Raw genomic sequence first — 22,824 nt, forward strand, 5'->3', positions numbered from 1 at the left:
CTATATTATTGAGAACGTTGCTATATTATTGAGAGTTTTTAAAACTGGTTAAGGTTTTATGATAATTTTTTAATAATTTTGGAGGGTTTTGAGAAATTTGCCCTACTACCTATTATAATGTGTCAGGTTGTTTTTATTCCAAGAGCAACCCCAAACCCAACGGAAACACACAAGTTTAAATCCACGAGGAGGGGCATGAGAGTAATTTCAAGGAAGCTAACACGCATCTTCGACTCTCCTTCCGGGGTCTTCTTTTCCAACTCGTCTTTCTGGTCTGGTGGGCGTCCAACCAATAAAGACTAAAAAATTGGATTTTTACTCTCTCTCTCTCTCTCTCTCTCTCTATATATATATATAATTATATATGTATATATGTTTTTGTTAATGCTCTAACTCAATTTTTCATTATCACAAATTCAAAATCTAACACCTCTCAGATTCTGCAAATTGTCTCCACTTCGATTTCTTAAAATTGAACTTGGTATTGTTAGTCTCAATCGAGGATCGAAGCAATTTTTGTTGACGATCGTAACATTTGTTCAGTTTCGGTTTCGATTTCGATTTTCTTTGTTGGTGTTCGAGAATGTTCAACGGCATGATGGATCCTGAGTTAATCAAACTCGCTCAAGAACAGATGAGTCGTATGTCATCCGCCGACTTCTCCAGAATTCAACAACAGGTCTTGCCCCTTTGATCTCAATGTGTTTTGGATTCAGTGATTTTACATGAAATTTTAAGATTTTGAGGCAGCCCATGTCTGTTCGACGTAATTATTATAATGCTCCCAAGTTCTATTTTGATTTGATGCTTTTCGCTTACAATTTTGTGCGAATTTAGTATTTTCGGTACCCTATTTAGTTCTAATCTACGCTAGATTTTGAATTGCTTCAAATTGAAAGCAGATGCACAGTAAAGCTTCTGTTTTTAGTTTCCTTTTCTTTTCAAAAGCATTAAGAAGGATTTCCTTATTGATTTTCTCTTTTCCCTTTTTTGCTTTGCTTGTAATTTGGTATGTTCGTTCTTATATTTTGAATTATCTATGGAAGCTTAGTGATTTTGTATTTGGGTCGGTTTTTGTTTTGGATTTAAATTGTCTAAGATTAGATTTCTACTTAATTGGTTGACTTAATATCCAATTTCAGAACATTGAAGAGTGTCAAATATAAGGAATCGTGTATTATTTAAATAACAGTTGTAATCATATATTCTTGAATAGGCACATTTGTTGTGATGCCAAGGGACCAGGCATATCAAAAAAAAATTTAGATGATTGAAAATTTTCAAAGCCAATGAGTTTGGCATACCTTTTTTTAGCTACCTCTAGTTTGGTTGATTTTATTTGCTTGCTGTTATCAGACCTCTATAAGGATTTAACCTAACCAAGTGGGCCTTGTAATTTATAATCAAGCTATTAAGAAAACTGTCATATAAAAATTGTCTATTATTTGTTTTTTGCGAGTACTCAGATTTGTATAATTAGGTTCCAGCTTACATTCATGCTTGACACATGTTTGCCCAAGTTCTAACTCTAACTATTACAATTTTGATGAAGTTTTATGCTAGTTAGCACTCAGTTTGATGATTCCAGGAATTTATTGATTTGATATTTTTAGCTTATAAGCTGGAGTTAATATATGTTTTCTGGTTTCTTTTTTTGGTATTGCTGATGTTAGATTAGAAATTGTCCAGTTGAAGGGGGAAACACAATAAAATATATTATAAATTTTATTTTGTGGGATGTTTAATTAGTAGTGATCTGCAATAGGAGAAGAAAAATTTATCCCTCTAATCTGCTGTAATAGAGTCCTGGAGTTTTGTCTTGATAGATAAAACTCGAATTCTATAGAATATAGAGCATAAGGACAGTGAACACACAGAATTATTGAGCAGAGAACTCTTCTACTCTGTACTTGAATTATTCTCTCTACTAAACTTTTTTAGTAGAGAAAAGGTCCTCAGTGCCTAATTAGGTTTGCCCTTCCTGATCCTAGTTGTCAGTTACTGTATATCATAAGTTGGAATTTGACTCAACAATTTGCACCGACAAAGGTTACCAGTCTAATTTATTTCAATTTGCATTGGAAAGTTTCTGGAACCAACTTTTGGGATCCTTTAGATCAAATAACATTAAGTGATCATATTTAAGAAAGTCCTGACCTTTTACTTTAAATGAGGTCAAGAGGTCCTTCCCTACTTTGAATGGAACCGTAGAACAACACCCCTTCAGTTTAGGTTGTGTAGCTAATGAGAGAATAATATTGTTTTGATTGCACAAAGAAAGCGTCAGCACCATGTCACATGAGAAAGTTATGGACATTTTTGTGAAATAGTGTATGAAGAAAGATCAACAAATGCCCCTGATTTTGCTTTAAACTTGATGGTGTCCTCCTCGATGATATGAGGTGTTAGATTTCAGCGCCATCATTGCAATGCTTCTTCTTCTTTTTTGTTTTTTTTATTTTTTTGTTGAAATTAGAGAAGCAGGTATTAGTTGAATTGACATACCTTATACTGTTCCATAGCAAAATAGACACAATTTCCTTGTCCAATTTCAGTATATTGAAGATATGAAACTAAGAAAATGGGTATCACTGGAACATGCTCATCTTTAATGATTTTATTTTATTTCCAAATATTGAAAACATTTAGACTAGTGAGCAGACATATTGGAAACTTTTTTTTTTTTTTTTTTTTGATAAGTCAGGCATATTGGAAACTTTAACTGTGCCTAATGAGAAAAAGATGCTACTTTTATTTTATCAATTCAGTTTGATTGAATTTGGTTACACATTGTATTAGGTCTCTGTAATGCATACAATTTAACAGCTTGGTTATTTTATTTTATTTATTGAGAGAACTGTATCTGAGATAGTTGCAATTGTTCCATTTTTGCAAGCACTAAAATTTGTTTAACTAGACTCTAGATGGGGTGGCAATATGTGCTCACTGATCATATTTTTGTCGTGTCCAAATAAGGTTTTTCTGATAGATAGGTCAACTGAACACATCCTATTTATTAAATGGGTCAAACACCCTTGACATGAACACAACTTGTTAATTAAACAGCTAACAGGACATGGTCCATTTAACAATATTTATTTTCAATTTTTTCTTAATTATAAAAAATTTGAATAAAAGATTATGAGATGTCTAAATTTTCCCTACTATTTTTAATATATTACTTACTATATAGGTTGAAACAGGTTACAAGTTGATTCGGTTTGACTTGACATGATAATTTTTTTATTATAAATAAGATTGTATTAGAAAGTGCTCAAATGGGGCAACCTGCAAAAACTACACAAGGGCCAAATATGGCCTCTAATCTCTCAGGATGTCCAAAACAATCAATTACCTCACTCCATGGATTTACAATTTCTTCCAAGCACCCAACCAAAAGAGAATTAGAAATACAGAATTTTATCACCCCAATAGGAGACATCTCACCTACAAAGAATCTCCTATTCCGCTCCTTTCACAAGCATCACAAACACACAAGGGCGCCACCTTCCAAAATTCACGGGATTGGGAACCCACTACACAACCTCTATCATGCCTCTCGAGGACTGAGGCATAATCCACTGGACCATGAACAACCCCAAAAGCATGCCCCAATTGCCCCGGGCCTCTGGGCAATGCAACAGAAGATGGTCTCCTCACCAAAAAAAAAAAAAAAAAACAAAAAAACAGAAGACGATATACCAATCTTCATCCCACTTGCACATGCAACACTAGTTGGCAATGGTCCCTCTCCTCCTTCTCAGGTTGTGCAGTTGACATAATTAATTAAACGGTCAGATCGGGTTAAACAAATTAATCTCCCAAACAAACATGACATAATTAATTGAATGGGTTAATTGGGTTGAAACGTTAATGACAACATGATTAAGGCCAACTAAACTCATGGACTTAGTGTTGGGTTCGAGTCGTGTTAATGGGTCATGTCAATCTTTGTCACCCCTAATTTTAACAGGCACATGCTTGGAAATTTAATTATATAGCATTAATGAGTTTTGATTGCTTCTATCCATCAATAGATTCAGATTGTGTTTTTATTGTTTTCATTGACGTTGCAGATGATGTCTAATCCTGAATTGATGAGAATGGCCTCAGAAGGCATGAAGAACATGAGGCCTGAGGATTTGAGGAATGCTGCAGAACACTTTAAGTACACCCGTCCAGAAGAGATGGCCGAGATTGGTGAGAAGATGGCTAACGCAACACCTGAAGAGATAGCTGCTATGCGTTCACGTGCTGATTCGCAGATGACTTATGAAATAAATGCAGCTCAGATGCTGAAAAAACAGGTAACTTTTCATTATCCAAAGTCGCAACATTTATATCCATTTTGTTTCTTTCAAAATATAAAGCAACAACTTTGCCTTTGCTCCTGATGTAATAATTTACTAAGATACTGCTATCATATTTTGAGTGCTTATTGTATCTGGTATCATGGTCCTAATCAAATTTTATTTCTTGAATATCTTTATGAGTGTCTGGTTGTTAGTGATTTTATGTTTTATTTTTCCAAAAAAACACCTCCAAATGTTATGTCATACTGATTTTATATTTTCAAAATGTAATCATACTGAATTTTTTGTATTACTTTAAACATTATGTTTCAAGAATTTAGTGTCTTTGCTTTTCTCAGTTTCTTTTTCTTTTGATAGAAGGGTTCTCTGTGTGTGTGTGTGTGTGTAGCTGGGAAAATGGTGATGGTGGGAATGGTATTGCTATCATGAGGGTGCTCTCAACCACTGTGAGAGAAACATGAGAGCTGCATTGTTTCTGCGGCATAGGATCAATAAGCTTGTCTATGCTGCATTGTTTCTATAAGCTCTCACCGTGAACTTATATTTTCTCCTGGGGAGCTCCTACCTTCAATTTTGTTGTTTTTACTTTTTGTTTTTTACAAAATTAGCAACAACCCTGAAGACACACTTTATATCCATTTGAAAAACCAGCCCCAGTATTCTACTAAAAATGATTCAGACTTCATCTGGAGCCAAAATCTAAAAGATACTGTGAGATGTTAATTGAATTGTCTAATTAAATCATGGCACTCACCAAAATTTTTAGTAATGGTTCAATCATTGTAGACAGGCTGGATGCCAGTGGAAATTGAATAGCTTCACTGTATTATAGATATTGTTTCATTAATCTGTAATCTTGAATTCGTCAGAAAATGGGAACAATGGTTACAAATGAACGTGAAAAATGAGTTGCATCAGTTAATATGAAAACTGATCCTACTCATCGCATGTGGGGGTATAGCACCCATTCTCTGATGGTCCAGTCTAGATTATGGAGAGTGCTATAATGTAACACCAGAATCATTCCATATCCAGGAAGTCCAACGGCTCGATGCATTCCCTAAATCTAACCAAGACATTATCACTAAATGTTTTATATATTTCTTCAGCATTAATCGATGAAGTCTGTCGATAAGCAAAAATGTGGTTACTTACTAAAGAAAAGATATAGCTGTAAGAAAAATCTTGAAGAGAGCTTTGACGCATTGGGCATTTTGTCAGTCAGATGCTTAGACATTACATTATGCCATGTTAAAATAGTTTTGTTAGGCAAGTTCAAAAATCAATGTAGACAGATGCAATGCTGGAACACATGGTCTTTAACGTGGATTTATTTGTTGACATGTGAATGACCATCATTAGAATTGTAGAAAAATTTGCTGGAGGCAAGTGCAAAAATCAATATAGACAGATGAAATACTGGAACACTTGGGTTTATTGTGGATTTATTTGTTAGAGATGTCAATGAGCATCATTAGAATTGTAGAAAAATTAGCTCTATTTCATAATACGTCAATAGAACTTTTGACTTGGTATTTGATTTCAGATATGCAGCATCTTTAGAGAAACTTATTGGTTTTCCCCTCACAGCGTTCATGTTCATAAAAATTGTTCAGTAGAAGTTTCTTTTTTTAAGCATTATCTCTCTCTCTCTCTCTCTTTATTTTTTATGCTGTTGATATAAATAAAGTATTAAATTCTGACAAATGTTTAACAGTGTTGCTGACTAGGTCCCTTTATTTAAGAGTAATTATAGATCTAGGATATTTGAGAAAAGTGCTGCAAAGCAGAAGAATGCTGACCTGTATATGGAATCAAACAGTATTCCATTAAATAATAAGATCTGAGAAATACAAACTGTCCCAATTGTCCACTTGTCCAATCCTCCTCTTTTGGTAACATTAGATTCTTTTTCTTTCCTTTTTTTTTTTCGCTGATGAAATATGTGAGAAGAATTATACCCGTTGCATGTCAGATCCTTGACATGGTGGGCCCACTGCAGGCCTCATGAAGGAGTTTGTCTTGGCCTATCTTTAGTATCATAAGCTTTTGTCCCGTCTTTACCTTAGGAAAATTCTATTATGAATATTAACTGAGAAAAGATTATGGTTGTATCAGATTTTCCAAAATCATTAATTATTTATTTTTTGTAATTGCTTGGAAATTTAATTATACAAATCATCAAATAATGTACATAAGCAAAATCGGAGGGCATACCCCACTGCACAAAGAAAAGCATAAGTAAAAAATGAGGGCATAGCCTCACTGCACACAGAAGAGGTCAATCAATGAAAACAAATGTTTGAAAAAGGAATTAAAACTGTTATGCATGTCTTAAAAATTCTTGTTGGGTTGGGTTTTGGTTGTATTAGTTTGGGGATGTGTTGTTAGACTTGTGCCCAAAGTAATTCTACTTGAACCCCAAGTAGTTGCTTTCCTTGCTCAACAAGGATTTGTGTTACTTGTTCAGCAAGCTAGGATTAGGAACTCTCTATAAATAGAAAGGGAATTGTGTGGAGAAGGCAAAGAAAAAAGAGAATGGAGGAGTGAATGAGCAGAGAAGAGAGTGGGTGGGTGCAAAGAGGCACCAAGGGTAGAGAGATGCAACTTCATAGAAATTGGTTAGTTTTTGGGGGTAGAGATGATGAGTGAGTGGGTAGAACACCGATGGTGAGGAGTGGTACACCGTGAAAGGCTCAAGCATTCAACACCATAGCTTGAGCAGAGAGTTTGTACTTATTCCAAGTCTTTGCTAGTGTAATTTCTCATGAGGCAGTCAGTGAGTGGGCATTCTCTACAGTTCTATATTCTCTTCTTAATTCATTAAAGTGAAATTTCTTCTCTCCGTGGAGTCGTGGACGTAGATCGAGTTCGGCCAAACAACGTAAAATATTGAGTGTTGTGTGTGCTTGTTTGTCTTGCTTCCGCTGTGCTGAATGAAGGGGTATAAATCCCAACAAAAACCAATACCAATTGAGAGCTTCCTTGATAGATATGCCAGCTGCATCCAAAGTGTCAAACCATATGCCTTAGCAACATCTGAAGGTAACCTGCTGCTCCCTTGATGAATTCTACTCTTCCTCTCCTGCCATGTACCCCATAGAGCAGCAGTAAAATCATTTTCCCAAGCTTTGCTTTCAAGTTTTTGTGCTTAAAATCCTGAGAAAAAGTAATCAATGATAGTAACAAAAGATTTATGGTCAGCCATTCCCCATCCAAGAAGGTCATAAAACCAATCCGAAATAGCTCTAAAAAATTGACATTACAGAATAGGTCATCTCTAGTATCCATTTGGTTGAAACAGTTGAAACAAACAGAGGGTATTTGAAAACCCCCTTTTCTGCAGATTGATAAAGGAAGGCTGCTTAATAGGACAGTAAGTGTGAGCAGTTCTTGGCATACCTTTATTCCAACAAAGGTCTTTCTAGTACGCATGATCATAGTGGCTCCTACATCTGTTCCAAGCCTTTTAAAAGAGAAATTTCCACCATCCCACAGCATCTTGTATTGACATCCAAAAATCTTACAAATAGAAGTCAGAAATTGTTTAACAGGTACCAACTCCTCATGATCCAATCAATACATTAAGATTCCAAGCCCCATGCATAAATAGATTCTGCAGAGTTGAACTTCTGTCATAATGAAGCATCAATGTCTGACAGAGTCAAACGACCACAGCAAGGATCACCAAACAAACTAATGTACTGACTTTCACCTATCTGACAAGAAATATTTGCACATATTATATCTCTAACTGGCAACATTTGTTTCCAAATAATGGAGTGAGAAACAGTAGTATTGTAGTTCCAATAAGAACTGAGCTGAATACATGTTCTTGAACCAAACCACCCATAGTCTAGCCTTCCCCTACAGGTAATTCCAAATCAAAGAACAACTTGTAGCAACTTCAATGTTTGAAATTCTTCTGATACCAAAACCATCTTTGCCTTTCTTCTAGTGACCCTGTCCAATTCAGATAATGCAGCTTCCTACTGTTCTCAGTATTATGTCAAATAAAGTTCATCGATTTCCTTTGAATGGTAGACTTGTTGACGTAAGAAGCTCGAGGACAACCCACCCAAATAAAAAGAGGAGTTAAAACTGTTTTGAGAAGCTCTACTTTGCCGGCTAGAGAAAGCATATTAGCACTCCAGTTAGCAATCCTTACGCCAATTAAACAGGAGCTGGATTCCTTCTTTAAGCTAGGCCATAGCCATTCAAAGGATTTCCCAGATATCTAATAGGAAATGAGCCTTTCTACTCTGCAGCAAATTTTAAAAAATCCTTTTCCTTCTGACAACCTTCTCTCACAATCATATTTGATAAATATTCTGTTACTAGAGTGAACGAGGGAAATGAGGGCATCTCTACCTAAGACCTCTCTGAGGTTGAAAAGAACCATGAGCAGAGCCATTCACCAAAGTGGGAACCAAGATGAAGGTGCTGTTTGATAAACCTGAAAATTGAGTATTGAAAATTTTAAAAGCTGAATTTTAAGTGCTGAAGTTTTAAGTGGTATTTGTAAATTGAGAATATCTTTTATATTATTTGAATCATAAGTGTTCAATATTCAATGACAAGTGAAGTCACTGTCACTTAAAATTTTAACTCATTCTCAGTGGCTCTTATTTTTTTTTAATTGATATTCAAACTGCATTATCAAACACACTCTTTTTTTATTTTTATTTTTTATAATAAAGTTTCATTAAAGATGCTCAGAGGGGGGCGCTTCCAGAAACAAGCAAACAAAACCAACTAGGGCCAAGCTACGATCTCAGACTATCCACAAAATCCCAAAATCCCCCATTGATCTTCAATTTTGCCCATTAACCCAACAGAATAAAGAACTTATAATGCTATATTTGAGAGACCAAATAGGAATATCCTCTCCAGCAAAGGTTCTCATATTTCTCTCACGCCACAACCCCGCCAAATACAAAGGTGAGTAGCCCTCCAAGTATCTCTGAATCGGCTCTCCGCACCCTCTCCAAGCCTCAATCGTGTCTACTGTGGAACTAGGAGACACCCAATACATGCCAAAAACCACCAAAAACATAGCCCAAACATCTCTCGCAACTGAGCAATGCAAAAGAAGATGATTCACCGACTCCTCTGCTTTCTTACACATGCAACACTGATTCACCACAACCTGTCTCTTTCTGAGGTTGTCTTGAGTCAAAATCCTCCCAAGAGAAGCTGACCATGCAAAGAAAGCCACCTTTAGTGGGGCTTTTGATCTCCAAGTAGCCTTCCAAGGAAAAGAAGGAATTGGAACCGCAAATGAACTCTCATAAAAAGATCGCATACCAAAATGTCCTTCGTAGAGTGCTTCCAGATCATCTCATCCGTTCCCTCCACCTTCTGACTTTAAAGGAGCGCTAAGAACTGTGCTATCTCCATAAGCTCCCAATCATGAAACTCTTTCTGAAATTGCATGTCCCAGGTTATCCTATCGCTATCAAGACATTATCACTTGGGTACCAAGGCATGCCTGTTAGTAGTAATCCTGAAAAGCCGTGGGAACTGATGGGCAGAACAGAATCTCTGCACCAGTGATCCTTTCAATATCCAACACACCTGCCACTCCCAACCCTGAAGCGGATGCGTTTGGAGAACTCATCCCATCCCTTCTGAATGCGCTTCCATGCCCCCACCCCAGCGGAAAGCCTCACCTTCCCCAGAGGTCCAACCACCAACACCCTCCCCAGTCTAGCTATCAATGACTCTCCTCCACAATCTGGATCTTTCACTCCCAAATCTCCAAAACTGCATTATCAAACAAACTTAATTGAATAAACACAATCCATTCAAAATTAAGTGCTGAAGTGGGTTAGCAAACTGCACTGAAGATGAACGAACACTCCTCTACCCGACCTATTCACTTAGCACCAAAACCAGAAATTTGCAACAACTTGAATAAGAATTCCCAAGAGAGAAAATCATAAGCATTCTTAAGGTCAATTTTCATTGCCAAGGCTGGATGCCTAGAGGACCTAAATCCATTTCATTTCACGAGTGACAATACTGTCTTATAATGTTCTTCCCTTAACAAAAGCTGGGTGCTCCTTTCTCATAAGATTACATAGCACAGATGGCAATCTATTGGCCAAGATCTTCGTGATAATTTTTTTAAGTAACTTAACATAAAGATATTGGTCTAAACTCTGAAACTTTAATGGAATTCACTTTCTTTGGTATTAAGGTAATGAAGGTACCATTGATACCTTTTGGAATTTTTGATTCCTTGGGATAAAAACTCCACTGCTGCACAAATCTGATAAAACAAAGCTGGAAAACCATTTGGACCTGGAGATTTATTTGGATGAAGATTTATGACTGACTTGATCTCATCAAAGGAAACATTAGCATCGAACGTCTCAACTTCTTGCTCTGAAACAGTTTATCTTGCCTGCTAAAGAACAAGTCAGTTAATCCAGAACTCTTCTTATTGAACAGATCCTTACAAAACTCAGCCGACCACTTCTTTACGACTCTGTGATCTGAAGTAGTTTTTCCTTGTTCATTCTCCAGAGTTGTTATTGCATTGTAGTTCCTATGCTGTGCCATCTATTGGTAGAGGAAAGTTGTACATCTGTCTTGGTCCTTTAACCACATTACTCAAGTTATGAGCAATCAAAATTTACTCATTCGACAAGGCTCTTTTCAAAGTCATTTTGCACCTGTTCTCCTCAGTTAGAGCTACATTGAAAGGATCTTGAAGAAACTGATCCTGAGCACAATTCAAATCTTCTCTATCTTTTTGCACTTGATCCCTGACGCTGGGAACATTCAACACCTTAACAGCTTCTTTAAGGTTTCTTAATTTCTTCTGGAGCTTATGTTAAGGAGTTCCTGATCTGCACCGTCCAAGTCTGACTGATGATAGGATGCAAACTCTCTTGTTTTTGGGGCTTTAGCAACTTCAGAGAAAGTACAAGTTACCATTCCGTAATTGTGTGATAATTTACAGTAGAAATAATAAACTTTGAGCTGTGGAAATTTCTCAACCAAATTGAGTTGAATATAACCATCTGGCATATATCCTCCTATTTATAGTAGAAATAAAAACTTGAGTTGGGGAAATTTCTCAACCTAATTGAGTTGACCATAACCCTATCCAGTCTGGCTGACCACACCGAGCTGTACAAAGCCAACTAAAGATTCCAACTAATCAAAATGCGACCCAAATGATGAGACTGATAATTCTTAACCCAATTCTACCTAGCTTGAATTTTCTTCGATATAGCAATAAACCTCTCAGCCTTCATTCTAGTTTCTAACAAACACAAAATGAATAGAAGTTTAAGATAACCTTCTTCTAACTTCCTTTTGCATTTGGGGCATATTCAAGCCCCTAATGCTCCAACATTCAATCCCCCCAGATTTGCTTCTAGTAACTCATTCAGTTACCCAGAAGTCTGCTTCTGTTTCTGAGATTTCTTACCTCCAAATCTCACGCTGACAGTAACAAAAGGCCCTTCCTTTCCCAGTGGGCTATTTCACTCATCTTCACATGTTTAGCTTTACTACGGCCTTTATTATGGAATGAGGGCTTCTAACATTAGGCATTACCAAGTCTTCTTGCATTTCTCAACTTTATTGTCTTCCCTCACTAAGTAATGTTCTATCATTTTAATTAGTCATAGCACTCCTAGGTTGTTTATTAACATGGTCCATTGCACTACCTTTAACAGCAGTATCAGTTGCAGGTTTATCTACTGTTTCCATATGACCCCCCAATATCAGTTTCTGGTTCATCAATAGACTAGACTACAACTACCTCCTCCACCAGAACTGATTTTTCCTTACTTTTGATAACCCATCCTATCTTCTGCTTCATTGTTTGATTCCTCTTTGGAAAGACTTTAACCAAATGATCAATCATATGACATTAGAGCACACATGGGGTTTCAGGTCATAATCAAAGCCTTACAAACCTCACTATGTACCATAAAATCCACCATCTCTGGAAGGTCATAATGAATGTCTACTTAAACCTTGACTCTTAACACGAGATCCTCTTTAATGATTCTGTGTTAAATCATCAAGAAAAATAGGATTTGAAAACTTGAAACTTATTTTTGGTATGGCCTTCATGTTTCTGCAATGAATAGGAAGACCATGGATACATATTCATATTGGCACTGAACCACAGACCTGCTTTTCCAGATTTACAGGTTATTCCATGGTTTGATAAAGGATTGCCCCTACCTTCATACATGTGAACTTCTCTTTTTTTTTTTTGATAAGTAAAGATTCATAGAAACGTGCGCTCAAATGGGGAGCATATCCCACAAAAGCTACACAAGGACCAAATCCTTTCCATCTCATCAGAAGAATCAAACTGAGTACAACCATGCAAAGCTACGTGTGAATTTGCCTTAAGGTTTCCATGTACATGGTAGAAATGCCTTGAAGAAAGGGGATTAAGGTTTCTACTCCAAAACATAACCTGCAATTGAGCATCTTCTTCTTTGATTGTAACAAATTAACAATAGAATGAGTCCTACACTCTTGATAAAATTATAGGTTAGCAAAGGAGTCTATAGTACCAACTTGCCCACAGATTAAAACTCCAACAAATAGGCTACTTCAATATTCTCCTTACAAGCGTTGTTTCTATCTACTATTATCTAAAAATTATCAAGTTGGCTAGGTGGGATAGCCAAGCCATTCCCCTTTCAAAATCTAGATATGTTTCTTGAGAATTTTTAAATTAAGTATATGAAATTAATGACAGGGTTTTACCTTACAGTTCTAAATTGATTCTTAGGAATATCTGATCCAAATAAAGTTGATAGTTGTACGTTAAGTTGGTCCAAAGACGCATCAGATGTAATATTTTTTCCTGAAATTTAACAGTAGGCAACAGGAATTGTTTTTGAAAGTTCAACGCTTAACAAATAAGAATGAAATACGGCAGAATGATTCTCACGTTCCTCTTATGTGTCATCATTTTAGTCATGCCTGTTTTGTAAGGACTCACCATGAAATCTGCGTAAGAGCAGTGTAAATACTCTTTCATTTCTTTGGTCCTACAGCTTCTCTCTCTTCCCCATCTCTTTTCCCCTTCTCTATAAAATCATTTTTTTACCATGTGAAAAGATGTTCTGTTGACATGACTGAATCAGGAATGGCCAGCAGCCTCGTTTGTAATTGCTGCATAATTGTAGCCATCTACTTGTGGCTGTGTGTGTATATGTATAATAGAATGGTTATTTCAGTGCAGACATATGAGGGTCTAACATATCTGAGATTCCATTCTGATGAGTGTCATTTTTTTTTTTCCCAAAATAAATTTTCTTTCATCATCTGTTTTTTCCTTGCAAATTATTTCTTTGTAGAAGTATATCCATTCTAAAATGAAATCTCTTTCTGCAAGAATTATGTCTCTTTTTAACGGCCAATTTAGAAGTTCTGGAACAACTATATTGTGCCCCCTCGTGTTCCTAAAATCCAGCCACGAAGGCTTCCATATTGCAGCCATATTAACATGCAGGTTTCCAGCTCATTATTGGTACTTTACCTTATTCAATATAGAGCATGTGCCTAGCTGTAACCAAAAAAAAAAAAAAAAATAGAGTGTGAGTTTTGCTAAAGGTTCTGGATAACGAGACAAATATTGTGCTTCAGATTCAAGTTTAGTAAATAGTCTTGTGAAGGCCTAATCCTCAAACCTGCAAGCTTTTAAGTTTACAGAAGAACTATTGTTTTACTACGCAACAACAAAGATAGAAAATATTTGCAAATTCCTTACCAAACATAAGATAAAATGTTGAATATTACTTCTAGTAAAATATGTGCACGTCATTACTCATATGCCTTGTACAATAGAGTTTATGTAGATCGCTCAACATGTGCGATACTGGGGGGCTAGAGTGGAACCCTTGACTTGTGGATTTTGTACATCTGAATCTGATGTTTCTTTCGCCTGATTTCCTTTACCCTCCCTCGCAATTATGCATTCTTTACCCCATTAGTTTGTATCAAATAGCAACCGTAATGCGGACATGACGTTGCTTCTTTTTTCCTGAATAGATGCCATTGCTTTAGTTTTCGCTAAACTAGTAAAATATTGGTATCTAGCACGTACATATTAATTCATTTCAATTATGACAGGGGAATGAGCTTCACAGTGAGGGAAGGTTCAAAGATGCCTTGCAGAAATATTTGCTTGTAAGTCCTCAATTGTGTTCGTTTCTATTTTCATGTTGCATATGTTAGTTTCATGGTAAATAAAAACTTTCAACTTCTCAATGTATGAATTTTGTTTCTTTCTTTTCTTTAAAACATCATTAGGCAAAGAAAAACCTGAAAGGAATTCCAGCCTCCAAAGGTAAAACCATCCTGTTGGCATGCTCTCTTAACTTGATGTCGTGTTACTTGAAGACAAGGCAGTACGATGAGTGCATACAAGAAGGCACTGAGGTATGGTCAAGTCGTTATTTCTTCTAGTGTCATTACGTGTGAATGTCGAATCATGATTGATCAACTTGATTATTTTAAAGTTAAGACTTGCAGCATAGCATTGAACTAGTGGTGAATATTGTCTTTGGAAGAGAAGAAGGGAACATGAGCTATTATTTATTTATCTTTCATTATTCACTTTCTGTGAAAATGTTAGATGAGATGCTTGAATGTGAGATGCATGGCATTTATGAAGATGACTGCAGCCCATTTTCGTTCTCTTTGAAGAATAATTAAGGATTTTTTTTACTTCAGGTTTTGGTATCTGATGCAAAGAATGTCAAAGCTCTTTACCGGAGAGGTCAAGCATATAAAGAATTAGGACTCTTGAAAGTGAGTGTTTAGATATGATTTGCTACAATGGTTGCCAAATTGTGCTTGTTTAAGTTACTAAACCTGTTCACTTGTCTGCATATCTGCACGTATATCTGATGAACTTTCTGAAAATATGGTAGGCTGCTGTCTGTGACTTGAGTAAAGCACATGAAGTATCCCCTGATGATGACACTATCGCAGATGTATTAAGGTATGGACTTTTTCAGTTGAATGCAGCTGAGGTTATTTCCATGTCATGCATATGTTACGTGTATGAATCTTAGGCCGTTTGTTTCATGAGCCATTTACTAAAACTTTTTTTGGTCGATGTATCTGACAATCCATTGCAGACTTTTATCCCAAATTGTTTGACTTGTTAAAGTTAGCCTTTACCTCCTTGGGCTAAATAAGTAAATAGTATATTTTTTAGTGTGAGCTTTTCATCCCTGCCATTTATCTCTAGTTCTGAAAGTAGATCATCCTTATACTTCTTGTGGATCATAATTTGTATTTATTTTTGTGGCCTATCTGATTAGTGCTCCGACAATCAGGAAATCAGTTGACTTTCGGCATATTTCTTGAACTCCCCTTTTATGCAGTCTGCCATTATGACTCCAATCTTTCCTTTGTTTGGTACATTTTTGAAATGCCAACTGTGGCTTAAGGAAAAATAAATTAAAAATGAAAAAAACTATGTCCGTTTGGCATATTGTGATTATGGTTGTTATTAATATAGGGATGCTGAGGAAAGATTAATGAAAGAAAGTGGTGAGCATGGACCAAGAAGTATGTTGTTTTTACTCATTCAAGTTTACGCTGAACATCATAAATTTAGACATGTTTATTTTCTCATAGTTATTATGGACTTGTTTATTTCTTGTTTAATAGGATTGATTATTGAAGAAATAACTGAAGAAGCACAGACCGTTCCATCAGGAAACTGTAAAAGTTCATCTACAGAATATTCTGTGTCAGAACCACAAGAAACCAGTGGCTTCCCTAAGAGTCAAACTGAGATTGACAGTAAGACTCCAGCAACCAATTCAGAGTGTTTGCAGGCTTTGAAAGATGATCCAGAAACTATCAGGTTTATTTCAACGATTAAAGAATTATAAGTGGCACACTATAGTGGTCTTTCTTTCTCTTGTGTCTGGGTAGCAAATTTCTTCACACACTGTTAAAATTATCATTTCTCCTTCTCTTCTATCACAATGACTTGGTCACATGGACTGGATATGTCTTATATCTATTTTCCTACTATTGTTACTCTTGTAGGTTGTGTTTTTATTACCAACTACCATTATTGCATTGGCTGTTCTTTTTGAAGGCATGCATAGGCACGAGTGTTAGCAACAAAAAAGTACAAATATACATATATATAGATATAAGATTTTTAGGCACAGAGAAGTATTCTCTGAATATTCAGGAAATATAAAAAGTATTCTCTGAAAATGCCAACTTACTAAATTCAAGGCAAGAGTGCATGACCATACATATTTTAAATATTTGTATGTCCTAGTTTAACTTTGTATATTTGTGATCAATAATGCTAAATGATGGAGAGACAGATAACAACATAACTAGTAGAATAGGTGTGGATGGATAAAATGGAGGCAAGCTAGTGGGATATTATGTGACAAAAAAAAATTGCACATAAGCTAAAAGGAAAACTGTGATTTGACCAACTATGTTGAATGGAGCAAAATGTTGGGCAATAAAAAAGAAACAAGAACAATGCCTTCATTTAGCGGAAATGAGAATGTTAAGATACATGAGCTGTGACTAGAAGAGATAGGGTCACTAATGAAAATGTGAGAGGAAAATTACGTGTAACACCCAATGGTGAGAAAAATAGAGAGAGTAACTTAGATGGTTTGGACACATACATCGGAGACCTAGAGATGCGCCGGTCAAACGAGGAAGACTAGTTGTTATAGAAAGTAAGAGATGGAGAGGACGGCCAAAAATAACATGGGATGAAGTTATTAAAAATGACTTCAAAAAGTTGAATATAGGTGAAATGGCATGTAATAGAAAAGATTGTGGAGAGAGAATTCATGTGGCTGACACCATTCATATTGGTTTAAGGCAAGGATGACGACGACGACGACCTGGTAATGTCCATCCAATCATCTCATTGACATCTGGTAACCTCCATGTTCACCTTTTATAGAAAGGGGCTCACCCTTGTCCCATTTCAAGCATCACAAACAAGTATATGCAGTAATCACAACAACAAAGACTACCCTATTTTAACTAAAATGATAGAGGGAATTCGGTCCTTGGTATTCCTTGGTTTTTTTTTTTTTTTTTTTTCCTAGTTGGGACTCACACACACTGCCTCCACTGAGGTTCAAACCCCTGACCTCCCTTTGGGAAGTAGGAGCCTAGTACCGCTAGGCCACAGGCCTGTTGGTTAGTACAAATCATTTTCACCTCTATCATCTTACGTGTAATACCTCTATCACTCACAATTTCAAGTTTAAATGAAAAATTATAGAATCTAGTAACTGATGTATACTAACTGGCTGATGGAATTATTATTTTAATGTGGTGATTGCGAACATTTTTAATTCATATATATATATATATATATATATATATATATTTACAGCAGTTGCAAGGTAGGCTCTATATATATATGTGTGTGTGTATATTTAGCAATTGGAAATAGGGAATTTCTATGAAAATGCACTAAAATAATAAAATACTTAGGTTCTGTGTTTGTGTCCGCGTGTGCGGATCACATACTTCCACACATCATACATGCACAAGCACCACTCAAGAGTAGGAGCACCTATCAGTGAAGTAGTACCTGTGTGATAAGAGGGTGTTGAAATGCAGATTTGGAGAATAACCGAACCTAGATATTATGTAGTCAATAATTCAAAAAATTTGCAGAATATTTTGATCGTAATTTATCAAAATTGAAAGAGGAATTGTTATATTTTCACCATCGTATTGGGTGGATTATTAAGTCCATCTTATCACCATGGATCAAAGAATGCATCCTACCACCCCTGGTGCCACACTAGGGTAACTAAGTGGGTGACCCCAATTTACCCTATACCTGGCGAGGGACTGCAGTGATTTTTGTGAGATCTATGTATCGTGATTCAAACTTCGTTGTCCTGACATCATGAAATATGTTAATTTTATTGATAGTATTTCTAGTATTATCTTTCTATTGTTTGTCTTTGCTTTCTGTTCAAAGATCCAGTTATTGGAGTATAAAATAATGCAATCGGTACTGATTCTCTCTCTCTCTCTCTCATAGATCCTTCCAGAACTTCATTTCCCATGCTGATCCGGAAACTCTTGCTGCTCTGAGTTGTGGAAAGGCTGAAGGGCTAACTCCTGATATGTTTAAGACTGCCTCAAATATGATCAGCAAGTTGTCTCCTGAAGAACTTCAAAGAATGCTCCAATCGGCTTCCTCCTTCCAGGGGGAAAGTTTAAATTTTAATAGAGGCGCTTTAGACTCTAATTCTAACAGCTTTGGTCCCGGATCAGTTCCGCCAAATATGACTCCTGAGATGCTCAAAATGGCTTCTGATATGATGAGTAATATGCCTGCAGAGGAGCTTCAGAAAATACTTGAGATGGCACCGTCTTTAACAGGGAAAGATTCGGTCCCACCAGCAGCATCATTACATTCTAATGGATTAAGTTCAGATACAGGTTCAAGGCCTCCTGTAGCTCGGGGAAGTTTCACATTTAAAGGTGACCATGTTGGTGAAAGTAGTTCTTCAAGTCAGTTTTTAAATTCAAGAAGTGGACCTTTTCAATCTTGCTCTCCAAACTCAACTTCTGATCTGCAAGAACAAATGAAAAACCAAATGAAAGATCCAGCTATGCGGCAGGTATTTGTTTTGGATTCCTTTACATGAACATGCACTTATTTATGTATGTAGTAGCGTCAATTCATGTTAAGGGGTCACGTACAGCTTTGAGATAAGTACATTCAAGTATTCAACTGTAGCAGAACATGACCTGCATTGTAATTTTTTAAATATTTTTTCTTGGTTAATAAAATGCAAATATCAAGCATGACATATTATGGTAAATGGTAAATTATGTAGATGGATTTAACATTTATCAGAATTAACATATTATTTCCTATAATTTAAACATTGTTTTAAAAAAAGGGCAAGCCCAGGGCACGAGGCTCCTGCCATTGCTGGGTCTGGGGAGGATTAGATGCATGCAGCCTTAATTCTGCATGCAGAGAAGTTGTTTCCTTATTTCGAACCTATGACCTCTAGGTCAGGATGGAGCAACCTTACTGTAATTAATTTAGGAAAAAACTATTGAACAAAATGACATATTATAGAGGTTTGAACAGGTCAGATGTGTTTTTGTCGATATGTACATTTGTGTAAACAAAGTCAATTGACCAGTTTAATTTATCTAGTTGTCACGATTAGGGCATGAACACAAAATTTGACCAGTTTAATTTATCGAGTTGTCACGATTAGGGCATGAACACAACTAAGGTCAACACGGTTTCATTTTTGTCTTGGATTTGAATTGTGTTGGGTGGGGTGGGGGGACGGTCAGCAAAGTCACTTGGTTGCATTTCCATCTATTTCGAATGGAATCATTTTTTTACCTGGTGCATTTGGTCGTTTCTGTTTTGTGTTATATATGATAAATTTAAGATTTCAAGAATTAATTGGTTCATACATTTTATTTTCTCCTTCACTGGTGATTCCATTGGCAACAACTCCATGTTTTGCTTGTAACGAATACCAGTCTAAAGGGTATGGTTTTGTGCCATTACTATGTAATTAAGTCTCCATGGAGGCCTAAACATTCTTTGGTACATAAATGTGCATATTTTATTATTTACTTATGTGGATTTTAATTTTCCGCAAATTGGCAGATGTTCACATCAATGGTTAAAAATATGAACCCAGACATGATGGCAAACATGAGTGAACAATTTGGTTTTAAGCTTTCTCGGGAAGATGCAGAAAAAGTTCAACAAGCCATGTCATCTTTGTCACCGGATGGCTTGGACACAATGGTACATTCTTGCCCAAATTACACTTCATGTGATTTGAAAAGCATATGTTAAATTCTATTTCTCACTACTATTTTCTTTAATCAAGGTTTGGAACAAGAGTTTGAAATACCTGATTTGTTATTAGTTTTCTTTTCAAAAGAGTGACCAATTTAGGCTTAGTTTTTCCCAATTCTCATGAGTTTGATTGATGCATCCATCTGTATGACGAGGCATTCAAATTGTTGGTTATCTAGGAATGTGAGTGCCATTTATTATGGAACAGATACATATTTTATTTTGAATCTCATTGAAAGATTGATCATTCTTGATTTTCTTTATATTTTACTATTAAAAATTATCTGTGATCTGTTGAAGGACATTTCACTATCTCTAGAAATTTGTTTTTGTACTGGAAATGTTGTCTAATTAAAGTTTTTTCATTCTCCTCTTTTGCCTATGGGTTTGGAATTCAAAATTACAAGTTATGTCCTTCTCGGAGCTCAAGGTATAATGGTGTCTTAGTTAATGAAAAACAAAGTAGCAGTAAACTCTTAAAAAAAGAGAGAAAAAATATGACATCTAAAATTTGAATTTTGCAAAGGAATCCAGTTGATCTCCCATTCTCTTTTAATCTGAGCTGTTGGACCTTGATAAAAAAAGTCACTAAAATCTCGTCACCTGAGGATCATATCTATTGCAAAAATATTTAATGTTAATGTGGATGAGTCTTGTGGACATGATTCACACAATCTCCCATTAGAGACACGGTGCACAGCCATGCTTGTGTTACATATTACTACCTGTTAGATGTTTAAAAAAGCGTTTTTTGTACATATTTCATGGTTTATACTCTCCTAGCGTTCCTGACCTTTTAGAAGGACTATCTTCTCTGTGGAACACTTAATTTATAGTAATACATAGTTTATACTCTTTCATTTTCCACTGACCTTTTGCGAGATTATTTTCTCTTGTTGAACACTTAATTCACAAGACCATTATCCACCTAGCATGGTGCTGGTATGGAACGATTGAAGATATGACATTATTTTGCACTATCTTCTCATGTTAGCCCGAGCTTTTACCATTGCACTAAGCAGTGGTCCCTACTTAATCCATAACGCTAAATATAGATATTATAATTTGAAAAATTCCAACAGCGCAAAAGAGAAATCTGAATGAGTTAGCCGACTACTTTGAAGGGAGTTTTTTGTGCATTTAAAATATTAGATGGACACCACTTGTGATATGAATTTGACCATTAGATTCGAAGAGCTTGCTTGGCTTGTATAGCATTATAATTATCAGTGAACCACCTTGAGTCTTGCGTAAGGGCTGTAGTTAAATAGCTCCTTATGAATATGATATCTACTGAGCCCAATGGTATAACCTCCCTAGCCTCATAGAGGAGGGAAGTGGTTCGAGCCCCGGTGTGTGCAGTGTGTCCACTAGGTTTTGAGGCCCTACAGCTGATGAATTTGGTCTTATACGTCAATCTCATGGTTGGTGATATCTGGTTGAGCTTATCGTGGTTGATTTTGTCCTTGATATCCATTATATGCCTGACTTTCATGTCCTCTATTTTCCCCCTCCTTTTGCTCATCTTTCCAGTAAATGTTGTTGCAGATGAGGTGGGCAGATAGGCTTCAACGTGGAGTTGAAGGTGCTAGGAAGACAAAAAATTGGCTACTAGGAAGACCCGGTATGATTTTGGCCGTATTTATGCTCATTTTAGCAGTCATACTTCACCGGCTGGGGTACATTGGCAGCTAGACTTGGAAGAATCTGTGTTAATCAATGGACAGGTCAATTTCAACCATCCGCTGATCAGCACAGCATTGCATAAACCATTTTGCCTCTTGTTGATATCAGAGTAGATGAGTGGAAGTGCAGATTGAAGGGTCCTTGATGGAATGGATGTTCATACAACCGATGAAAGATGAAATCCACAATTTATTTTGTATCTTAGTCACTCGTCATGAATTTTTTATTTGTTGGTACTTTCTGTGCTCCTTCAATAAAATTTAAGGAAATCTTGTTGGTGGGGGAGCCGTTTCTTTTTCCCTTTTTTTTTCTGTTCGGATTCGGATACATTCTGTAACAATGTATTCATGTAATGCTGTTAGACATTAAGGATCATGGACCTTCGATGAATGTCAAATGCTTTATAAAGTCTGCATCTGACTACAATCAGTTGTACGAAATTTCTTCTTCTTGTGATATAATGATAAAATTAGGAACGGAATAAAGCTATCGTATGGGTCCTGATTTCGTTGATGTCAACAACTTGCAACTTGCAACTTGCACGTTAACGCAACAAGTTTGTTGCTGCAATTGTTGTGTTGGTCTTTGCAGCGCGAATGGTTTTTACTGGTTGGCTCCATTATCAAATGACATTCCATGAAGAATCTACTTTTGATCTCTTTCTGTGCATATGTATCTTAGACTATTTACCAATTTCTAAACCCTAATGTAGATCCTGAAGTTTCAACGGATAAAAGGTCCGTTATAATTTTTAATTTACAAAATTTCATGATTTTTAATTGTTTCTTCTTCTTCTTCTTCTTCTTCTAAGTGGTGGTTATAATTCTTTGCCTAAATATTCTATTTGGGAATGATACACATTATTGCTGAAACATTTTGTTTTTCAGTATATGCTCAAGATTTGTAATTGTATCAAGCTATGGAGATACAGCTACAAAAAGGCAAATCAAACACTAACCT

The 22,824-nt window shown here is 36.1% G+C and overlaps 1 protein-coding gene across 1 annotated transcript; it reads left to right on the forward strand.

Moving 5' to 3' along the window:
- Positions 1 to 273: 273 nt before the first annotated feature.
- Positions 274 to 22,304, forward strand: LOC132268251 (outer envelope protein 61). Its single transcript, XM_059769072.1, has 11 exons — positions 274 to 679; positions 4,077 to 4,307; positions 14,433 to 14,489; positions 14,613 to 14,741; positions 15,036 to 15,113; positions 15,236 to 15,306; positions 15,832 to 15,881; positions 15,984 to 16,182; positions 18,373 to 18,958; positions 19,981 to 20,124; positions 21,727 to 22,304. Exons 1-11 carry the CDS (start codon positions 584 to 586, stop codon positions 21,871 to 21,873), a joined length of 1,788 nt encoding a protein of 595 aa, XP_059625055.1. The 5' UTR covers positions 274 to 583; the 3' UTR covers positions 21,874 to 22,304.
- Positions 22,305 to 22,824: the final 520 nt, after the last annotated feature.

Source organism: Cornus florida, unplaced genomic scaffold (assembly GCF_030987335.1).
Source record: "Cornus florida cultivar Cherokee Brave unplaced genomic scaffold, ASM3098733v1 CherokeeBrave_3.0.0_Hap2_Chr08, whole genome shotgun sequence".
NCBI classification, from domain to species: domain Eukaryota; kingdom Viridiplantae; phylum Streptophyta; class Magnoliopsida; order Cornales; family Cornaceae; genus Cornus; species Cornus florida.

Excerpts from the sequence above, each read along its gene's own strand:
- LOC132268251 (XM_059769072.1), top strand. The coding sequence starts at position 584 with ATGTTCAACGGCATGATGGATCCTGAGTTAATCAAACTCGCTCAAGAA. Across the intron at positions 680-4,076 it reads TCTCCAGAATTCAACAACAG|ATGATGTCTAATCCTGAATT; the intron begins GTCTTGCCCCTT and ends TTGACGTTGCAG. Across the intron at positions 14,490-14,612 it reads CCTTGCAGAAATATTTGCTT|GCAAAGAAAAACCTGAAAGG; the intron begins GTAAGTCCTCAA and ends AAACATCATTAG.